Genomic DNA, 10,407 nt, shown 5'->3' with positions numbered 1-10,407 from the left:
TGGCAACACATGAAAGGTGTCTCTATCTTTGGTATATAAAACTTCCGTCATTCTGTATCCTTTTTTATAGACTATGCAAATCGTTTTAACTGTTACTCGCCAATCTCATGCCAGTAATATGGCTTAACACTCTTTCCATAGCATATGCGGCCTGTCTATTGCAGTTATTTTCTTTAAAACAAGTAACTTGCAGTGAGAGTATATGTTCCATCTCATATCCTTCTTTGTTCTCGTTTCTCTGGTTTTGATAAATCATATTTTGCAGGCAGTCATGTTCTTTGACCTTGTTTTCATGTTTCAACACTTTATCCTATATCGTGGTAGGAGAGTTGTTATTATCGTTCAAACTCAACAAAGATGTGGCAGAGCCACTAATTAGGTCTTCTGAGGACCCAGAGTCGGGAAATATGCAAGTTCAAGTGTATACAATGGTGTATCAGGGAAAGATATACAGATTTGTGTAAGCATAAGTATTTACTTTTGGGGAATCATTCATGCCAAAGAAAATGAAAATGTTTGTTCATATGATTCTCCGACATGATTCTTATGGATATTTGCTCTGATAACTCGTTCACCAAGAAGCACATTGAATAAATTAGAAATGATTGGCCCTGTTGGGTGGACACTCCAGCACTCGATAAACCATCCAATCTGCTAGGCCCACGTCACTACTGATTCTCCGACATGATTCTTATGGATATTTGCTCTGATAACTCGTTCACCAAGAAGCACATTGAATAAATTAGAAATGATTGGCCCTGTTGGGTGGACACTCCAGCACTCGATAAACCATCCAATCTGCCTAGGCCCACGTCCACTACTAAAACGTAGATATATATATATATATATAGAAATGCTAATCTCTCATAGCAGTGATGATCACGGTTTAATAGTCTCCATGTTTGGGTGTTAGAAGGTCTTGTGCAACTTTAAAAACAATGTAGAGGTAGGTGTTCAATTCAATACACACTTCCGGATGTGCGAACAGTTGTGCAGATGCTCTAGAAAAGCAAGGCACTGGACTTGCATGAGATTTCTTTTCTTTGCTGTATAGTCCTTTTCCTGGTATCTTGGATGCGCGCAGGCTGTTGAATTTTGTAAAACTTTGTATTTGTTGAATTTAATACCTTAAAATACTTTTCAAGCTTTATGAATCTTTTTTTTCATAGTAAAGAGTCAAAGTTTACATTCCATGTTTTTAAAAATCTTTCTTAATTAAACAAACAAATAACCTAGAATAATAAATAACGCTCTTAAAATACAAAATATTTTTTATAAGATTTATAATACTATAAATAAGATACTCGTTAATATTCATGTTAATAAAATGAGTGATCAAAAAAAGATAAAATTTTCTCAAACAAAACCTCGAGTTTTTATTCGAGTCTTTTGCTTTGAAACCCACAAAAATAAAAGGTCATCTCGTGATATATCTTTATCAATTGCAATATTGCCAACATAAAAACAAATCATCTTCTTTCCAAGAAACATTACCAAAAAGTTACAAGATTTCAAAAGCAAATCGCTTTAAACTCATATCGAGACTTTTTTTTTTTTTTTTTCAAAATGTAAGATCAAGTTTTAAAATTCATTCTGAATAAAGATTTCTTCGCTAAAACCAAGCAAAAAAAGGAAATAAAGAGGGGTTTTGTAAAGCCATTACTTGTCTGTATCACTAACAAAACACACTTAAAGGTAATGGTTAAAACAAGAGGGCAATGTTTTCATTTAAAAGGTGATTTGATCTCCTCAAGGTAATAGTAAAAAGAGAATACTTTCGGTATTGAAACAAGGAGGCATTATTGTTTACAAGAGGCAATTTGAATATTTTAAGACAATGAGTGACATTGAATGTTTTTAGTAGTGAGTAAAGAGAATAATTAATGATCCTTTCAAATTGATCAACGACACAAAGAATTTCCAGTAAGTAAATGGGTCACGATGGACACCATAAATATTGAGTTGTGTAAAACTAAAAAAAAATCTAGAAAAAGACTTATATGGGCCAACTCAAGTGAGCTAATGACCAAGAGAAATCAAATAAAAAATAGCAAGACCTTACCAATCAAGCACTAAAAAGATTAAGAAGAAATTAGGGCTTATATTTAAAATCAGGTAAAGATACATTATATCATCTAACTCCAAAGCATTGAACAATGTGTTTTGCAAAACTTTATAAAAGAAATTCCCGATTGGATCTGGTAAAAGGAAGGCCACCTCAAAATGGCTAAAAAATAAAAATACTTCTAAATTTTTTTTATTTTTGAGAATTTTTTATATTTTTTATCTGAATAGGTTATCCATGAGAATTAGACCAACCTACAAAATCTTCATATTTTTCATCAATAAGTAGGTCACCCATTACAATGAATTAATGTTGAAAAACTTTTGTATTTTGTTTTTCATGAATAGGTAGGTCACCTGAAAAAATAAGATCAATCCTGAAAAATATTTGTATTTTTCACTCGGACAGGTTGTCCATGAAAAATAGTATACCTGAAAAATCTTTGTATTTTTTACTAACGAGCAGTCATCGGGACGGACGAAGTCAAAAAGGGCGCGAAGAAGAAGATTACACAGTAGAAGGCATAATGTTTAAACCTGGTACAATCCAAGATTCAGGTTTTGAGTTTTGATTGGTTACTGGGTTTTGACCGGGTCACCAGGTTATTTGGGTCAATTTTTATTTTTTTTAAAAAATTAAAAGGATATCATTTTAGTAAAAAATAATAAAAATCAACGGGTTGCAACTAGATTTTTGACCGGGTCTTATCGGGTCACCTCAGATTTTGCCTTTCCCTATTTTTTCTTAAATCCTACCCAAGCTCCAGTTCTAGGTCGGCCAGGTTCCAGATCGACTCGCAGGACCAGGCTAAGTTTCTAAACTATAGTAAAAGGATAATCTTGAATATAACAATATTTACATTGTAAAAAACACAGCCTCAACCAAACAACCATCAATACTGTATATCTTCAATATTTAATTTATTTTTTATAAAATTATTATAATTTTAAATAAACATCTTAATTTTTAATTTTACAAGTTTTTGTTTTTATTATTATATATAATTAAGTACAAATTCTTTTAAACATAATTATTAAATCTAATGAAGTCTATAACCCGGATCACAGATTTAACAAATCTGAGTTAATTTACTATGTTATTGTTTTAATATTAAAAAAAAAATTATTTTAAATTTTTTTAAAATCAAATCATTTTTTTCAGATAACTAACTATTTTTAAACTTATTAAATCAAATTAATCATATCAAAGTAATTTCCATGTAATTTTAATTTAAATCCAGAGTTAAATAAGAATTTAGCCTTCCCATATAATTTCCCAAGAAGATTAGTGTTTAGTTATCCGAAGAGTGTATTTAGCCATAATCTTGGGCAAAGCCATTCTATACATATATTAATTATTTAGAAATAGAAAGAAAATAATAATTTGTTGTCCGTCCACGTCACTTCTGGTGAACGGTTCAGATACAACAAGTGCATTCAAAGAGAGTTTTCTACAATTGAAAAAAACCGCCTGGGGGTTCTTGCGGTTAGTAAAGTCTCCTCCTCCTCCAGGCTCCAGGCAAGTTGGAAAGAGAAAAACAGGATTGAATTGCAATGGCATCATGGAATTCAATTCCATTGGAAATCGCCTACGAAACGTTTGGATGGATCGCCTTCTTTTCATGGTCTATCAGTTTCTATCCTCAAGTAATCTTGAATTTCCGACGCAAAAGGTAATTCATTAATCGCTTTACTTTACTTTTTTGATTATCCATTCCAACAACACCAATACGATATATTTTTGTCTGTTGAACAGTGTGGTGGGGTTGAACTTTGATTTCGTGGTGTTGAATTTGACGAAACATTCTTCGTATTTGATATACAACGCTTCTCTTTACTTTAGCTCTGCTATTCAACACCAGTACTTTGAAAAATATGGCCATGGAGAGGTATTTCTTTTCCTTCTTTCTTCTTCTGTTTATTTCATATACAGCTCCTTTCTTGTTTTCCCATGCTCAGTTATAGGTGAAGCACAAGTAATAGTTTGGTGGGTCAATTTTATCTTCCATCAACAAGCTGTTGTGTTTTTCGTTTATTTACCAACCTATTCAAATCCCTGAAAGGATTTGTTACGATAAGTAGAAAAATGAAATGTTTCCTATTTTGGTTGGACTTTTAAAACTTGAATGAGATGTCTTGCCAGTAAGCAATGCTCGTCAACAAATTCTCTGTTCATTTTAATTAGCTAAAAAAACACCTTCATTTTCTCTTATATTTTGAGGTTATAGATATAAAATAAGTTTATCATTAACTTCATGCCTGCCTGCTAATTGCTTGCTTTTATAGAAGTTGAGGAGTGCCCATTGATTTAGCTGTACACATGAGGGGTTTATGCATCCTGTTTCCTTAATCATCGCCATCAGAAATGGTCGAATGAGACCCTTCCTTTGAACTTATCTAGCAAATGATTTCAATTTTTTTTCCCTAAATGCCAATGGATGTTCACCGTGATTGATACTACCAGTATTTAGGGATGATGATTCTAGTATAACCATAACCATTTCTAAATAAAAAACTAATAACAATATTGAACCTAACATCATGTAAGGATTTTTGATAACCATATCCATATGGTGGACACCCATTCAAAAAACCATCATCAGCCAACTTTTTTTTTTTTTTTTTAAATATATATATAGAGTTAATTAATTGAATAAATAATTTCAATAGTTTCTTAGAATCAATAATTTAATTAAATTTGGTTAACCATATATTAACAAAAAATTATTAACAAGAACCAAATAAATTTCAAAACATAAAATTATTTTAAAGCATATCCATCCATAGTACAACAACCAAATAAATGTTTCAAGGTGAATATATAAAAAAAAGTTGTTCCGTTATGAAATAAAAGTCTTCACAATCCTAAAAACTATAATAACCAATCCCTCCATATCATCAATAAATCATTCCACAATTGAACTTGCTATATAAACAACAAACTAATGGTTAATGCACAAACTATACCTGTAAATAAAAATAGTAGTAATTTTTCCTTACATGTTTTTAGTTTACGTTTCACACCTCCTTTATCATTATTAATATCATAATATGTGTTGGAATTTTATAGTTTTTGAAAACTAATAATGACAACACATATATATTACAGATTGAAGTATGGAAACCGTAACTAAAGCTATTCTTTCAGATTTTATCCATACATGAACGAAAACCACTTTTCACTCAAAAAACCCACCCATTTGGATTGGTTTGGATGGCTAACCATTGGATTTCCTCACTACCTACCATAGCAATCCCTACTAGTGTTACCCATCAACTCCAAATAGTGAGCAAACTGCTTTTTTGAAGTAAGATTATTTAAAATGGAGCAAGTTTGTTAGAACCCATACCCAAGGAAAGTGAAACCCTATTCCAGTTCTTCTGAATGTCACCTGAAGGCAATCTCCGAACGAAGATTTCATTAAAATTTGTGACCTCATGTTTCAGACATAGATAGAGAGCGAAATCAAGAAAGGAAATTTTATAGAAAAAATCTATTGATTTGTAATAGGATGTTGTAGTAAGTATAAACTCTAGCCACTTTTATCAGTTATATAAGAGTTCATATCTGTCTGGTGTTCAAGAATTGACTCTTAACATTGGACCCTTGTATCTGCTTAGTTGCTTACATATTTTTGGTTTATTGCAGATGATACCTGTAGCTGCAAATGATGTTGCTTTCTCAATTCATGCTGTTTTGTTAACAGCAATTACATTATTCCAAATTGTAATCTATGATGTAAGTGGTTTGCACTTTGTCAGCGTTTTACTGTTTGCTTTTCGTCTCCTATTGAAGCCTGATGTAACCATTCTTTCATTTGAACAGCGTGGAAATCAAAAGGTCTCTAAGATTTCTATTGCAACTGTGTGTGTTGTGTGGTTAGTTGCTGCAGTATGTTTTTTTATAGCTTTGCCTAGTAACTCTTGGCTGTGGCTCATCTCCATCTTCAAGTAAGTTGCTCTCTGTCTTTTTGATCCTTAAATTGCAAATTTTCCTTGATACTTAAATTTTGTTGGAAATCTTCATGAGATAACTATGCCTGAGGTGGTTGTGATGGATTTAACTCTTTAAGATATAGTAGTCTTGATTCTTAACTCAATGAGTGGGAATCAAGGGTATTTTCCATTCAGTTTTTCACTTCATATTCTATTTTCATACTCAGATGAAGTTTATAGCATCAGATTCTTTCTTCGTGCGCATAGGATTGAGATTCTGCATGATAATATTTGGAAGTAAAACTTTTCAGTTCTCACTAATGATTTAAGATGCACCTTGGAATGAGCATAAGACATGGACGCCTGTATTAGTTTAATATGCCTTGTAGTCAATTGGTTGGTTATACGTGTTATTATTATATTAATGTAAATACATATTTATTATTAATAAATACTTAATTTATCTTTAATATTCATATAATATTAGATGAATGAATCTAGAGTAAAGATAAAGTTCATGGGACAAAAATACTTATGCAAATGAAATTATAAAGTTGTTATAATTAGAGATTCCTATTACATCAAAGCATTGTTCCTAAAATATCCCTGATTGATGCTCTCTTAAATACCAGACATTTATTAGAGACATAAAGATTGGTACATGTTCTTTTTTTTATGAAAGGAAGCAGCTGTTTTTATAAGCTGAAGTATAAGAGATACCTAAAACTAGTATGTAAGTGCTTGTCATAAGACATATACACTAAATTGACCTACATCAGAATTCTATATAGAGAGATCACCTATGTCTATGGAAAGACTCATGTGACAGTTGTGTAAGTGATCCTTAGACTTGAAATCACTAAATCATCTTATATAGAAAATGATATATTTTGATCTTGTTACATTATCTTAGTCGAGGTAAAAAAAGGGTCTGTATAACATGAACAATATGAAGGTAATTGAGTGATCAAGAGAGGATTCATAACCTACTGTGAATTAAGAAAAATGTATTATATGTTCTCAAATAGTATTGACTGAGAAATCTTTAGTTAAGGTGGAATGAGATTTGAAAAGAGTTTCAAATCTTATTCAAACAATTAATGACTATTATATAGAGAATGAACATGATTTAATATGATAAACATACTTCATGCTTTAATGTTAAATTAGAACATTATTGATGAAATGATATTAATTATACTGAGAAACTAGTTACTGAAATGTTAAGTCAAACCATTAATGACTTTTCTAATATTGGGGGGATCATGATACGTTGCTAGACAATACACTTGATTTTAAGTATAAAGTAATTAATTGTTTAATTGATAATAAATTAAATTGTTTAATTCTATTTAATTAGAATTATAATTTATATTTGGGCCAAGATATTAGGAACATAATAGGCCACTCACATTAAAAAACCACTAGTAAGAAATTAAATTGAGATGATTTAATTAAGAATGACTTGATTTAAATACATTTTAGAAATTGAGGACTGAAATATAATTAATACAAAGATTATATTTCTAGACCTAGAAAAATCAAGTAAGGACTTGATTGAGTTAATTTTAAAATTATCCTGAATTAATATATGAATATTATTCAAGGGGAAAATTGATATTTTGTCAATTTATAAGGTTTTCAGATTTCCCTATAAATAGTAAGTTATGCCTCTTATTTTTTAGTGGTTGTTTGTTAGACAGAAAAGCTATATAAACATAGAATTAGAGCTAACACTTTAGTCATAGCAATCCCTCTTTCCTAAATAGGAAGTTAGAAGATTTCTCACGGGTGGTTCGTGTGGATTACTGTTAGAGGCCGAACAATTGGACGGCTTGTAGTTTGCGACAACCCTGCCTTTAAAGAATTATTCAAAGATGAAAAGATCAGATTTTCATATAATAAATCCCTGAACAACTCTAGATCTGTCTAACAGTGTCATTACCAATCTAATAATGCTTGAATAATCTTGACACATTCTAGGTGGAGATTATTTGATAGAATTCAATGAAATCTTCTAACACTTTGGGGCACCAATCCAATTCCAGACTGGGAAAAAAAAAAAAAGTCTGGAAAATCCTTAAGGAGATGTATACAATGGTATATGATGAAGTACACAATTGCAAAAAGACAGGGGAAAAAGGATACCCAGGGGGACACAATTATTGGTTCAACGAGATCCGAAGGACTCTTGAATAATTTTGTTTCATAGTTTCCGTTGCGTGTATAATATTTAGGAACAAAACAACCTGCTAGATGGATATTAGAGTCTGTATGAGATTTTAGCTATCTATTTTCAGATTTTTCTCATGTAGCTGTAATTTGGATACCCATATTTGTTTGAGGATTGAGTTCCCAAGTTCTCTTATAACAGGAAATTCTATTATCTTTAATCTATCTTCTATGATTTACTCTGTTTCTTCACTGACCAAGTTCCTTGCTGTTTGCTGTTATTGCGGGGACGTGTTCCTTTGCAGTTGGTTTCCAGACTGTTATTTCAACCTGTTTGTGCTCTAATTCATGTCTCTCTTCAATGAGACTCGTAATCTTGGAGACTCAGAAAAGCACTAGACTCCTTTCTCTCAATATAAATTAGAATTTTCATCAACATAGGCAATGGGGTGGTGCTCTCATCTCTCGCTGTCATCTGGGGAGAAGGGTAAAAGGTGGGACTGGGATTATAAGTGATATAAAGGTTAATGGCCGAGAAATTTTATGAAAGAGTGGCACATATTCAAATGCTGTGGCAAACTTAAGCACCGTACTTGATGGACTGCTTTGTCACGGTGATTTAGAAATACCTAGTCTGTGAGATTAGTTAAAGCTGTTGATAAAAGAAATAGTTAAAACCTGATGTCTTGGTTGCAATTAGTCAAGTTTGATAAAATGAGATCTCAAAAGAGCATTAAGGGGATAATGTAAACCCTTAATTTTGTTTCCTGCCACTGGCTGGAAATGGCCAAGCAATTATAGGCATATTACTCGGTGATGAGAAATCTTTTTTTTTTTGTTTCGATTCTGGATCTCTTCTTAACTACTTCCTCTGTTATTATTTTTGCGTTCACTTTTCCATTAAAGAGTGGATTGATCAATCAGTTGTGAGATTTCTTTCTTATTCCTTTATTTTAATGCTGTTGCAGCTCCATTCAAGTTTTTATGACTGTCATCAAGTATATTCCTCAGGTCAGAATTGCTTCTCTTTCATGTCTTTGAGAAGTCTGTGTGGGACTAATTGCCATCTAGTGTGGCTTTAAAGCCATTGGACTTGCAAAGACAGCAATCTATAAATCAGATAAGATCTTTGATAGTCTATTTATAGCATTTTATCCTCATAAAACAGATGATGTAAACTTAGTTTTCCTCAAGTTTCCTCAAGATGATGTAAACTTATATCACAATCACACAGAACCTGTCCTTTCCTACTCGCTAATCAGCAGATGGAACTTATGGATGCTTTAATGAGATAACCTTTTCTTCTAACCCCCCCCCCCTTTTTTGTTTAGTTTTTTATTTCAATCTGACCCATTCTTTATCTGATCCTCTAGAATATTTCTGACATGACACCTCACATTTATTTGTGCTTGATCTGAGACACAGGTGATCATGAACTTCATGCGAAAGAGCACAGATGGCTTCAGCATTGGAAACATTTTACTTGATTTTCTTGGAGGGGTGACAAATTATGCTCAAATGGCAGTGCAATCTATAGACCAAAGTGTGTTCTTTTTTTTTTTTTTTTTTTTTTTTTTTTGGGGGGGGGGGGGAGGTTTTATGCATGATGCTAATTTGATCTTATTGTCTTTGCCAGATTCTTGGGTGAACTTCTATGGCAACATAGGAAAAACGTTGTTATCTTTGGTATGGAACATTTTTTCTATTTTGGATAATTCCAGTACTCTATGCAAATTTTTAACTGTTACCAATCTCATGCTGGTAGTCTGGTTTTACCACTATTGCCAGATTATATGTTGTCCATCTAAACCAGTTCTTTCTTTCACGTTCCATCTCAATTCTTCTTTGCTCCCTTCTGCTCTGGTTTTGATGGATACATTTTGCAGGTATCCATTTTCTTTGACCTTGTATTCATGTGTCAACACTATATCTTGTATCCTGAGAAGAAAGCTGTTCCTCCCAAACTCAACAAGGAGGGAACAGAGCCACTTATCAGGTTTTCTGAGGAGCGAGCTACGCCAGAAAATGTGTAAGGTTAAATTAATATGCAATGCATCGTTGTGTTAGGGAAAGAGGTGCAAACTTATGTAAATTTAAGTCAATCGTTACACTGTTTCGTCTTCCAAATTCACTATCGGACGTCGAGAATCATTGTCTCCGAAGCTAAACTAGTTGGCCATTGTATAATACCACAGCTATATATTCCAAGGCAATTCGAAATGTTTGATTCTCCAA

The 10,407-nt window shown here is 32.2% G+C and overlaps 1 protein-coding gene across 1 annotated transcript; it reads left to right on the top strand.

Annotated features, from left to right (window-relative positions):
- The first annotated feature begins 3,522 nt into the window (after positions 1-3,522).
- LOC118046112 (cystinosin homolog) lies at positions 3,523-10,407 on the top strand. The gene is made up of 8 exons (XM_035054887.2): positions 3,523-3,737; positions 3,821-3,953; positions 5,714-5,803; positions 5,891-6,015; positions 9,141-9,183; positions 9,598-9,715; positions 9,809-9,858; positions 10,059-10,407. The coding sequence occupies exons 1-8, from the start codon at positions 3,619-3,621 to the stop codon at positions 10,203-10,205; spliced, it is 825 nt and encodes a 274-aa protein (XP_034910778.1). The 5' UTR covers positions 3,523-3,618; the 3' UTR covers positions 10,206-10,407.

Source organism: Populus alba, chromosome 17 (genome assembly GCF_005239225.2).
Source record: "Populus alba chromosome 17, ASM523922v2, whole genome shotgun sequence".
NCBI classification, from domain to species: Eukaryota; Viridiplantae; Streptophyta; class Magnoliopsida; order Malpighiales; family Salicaceae; genus Populus; species Populus alba.
This window is presented reverse-complemented; position numbering and strand designations above follow the sequence as displayed.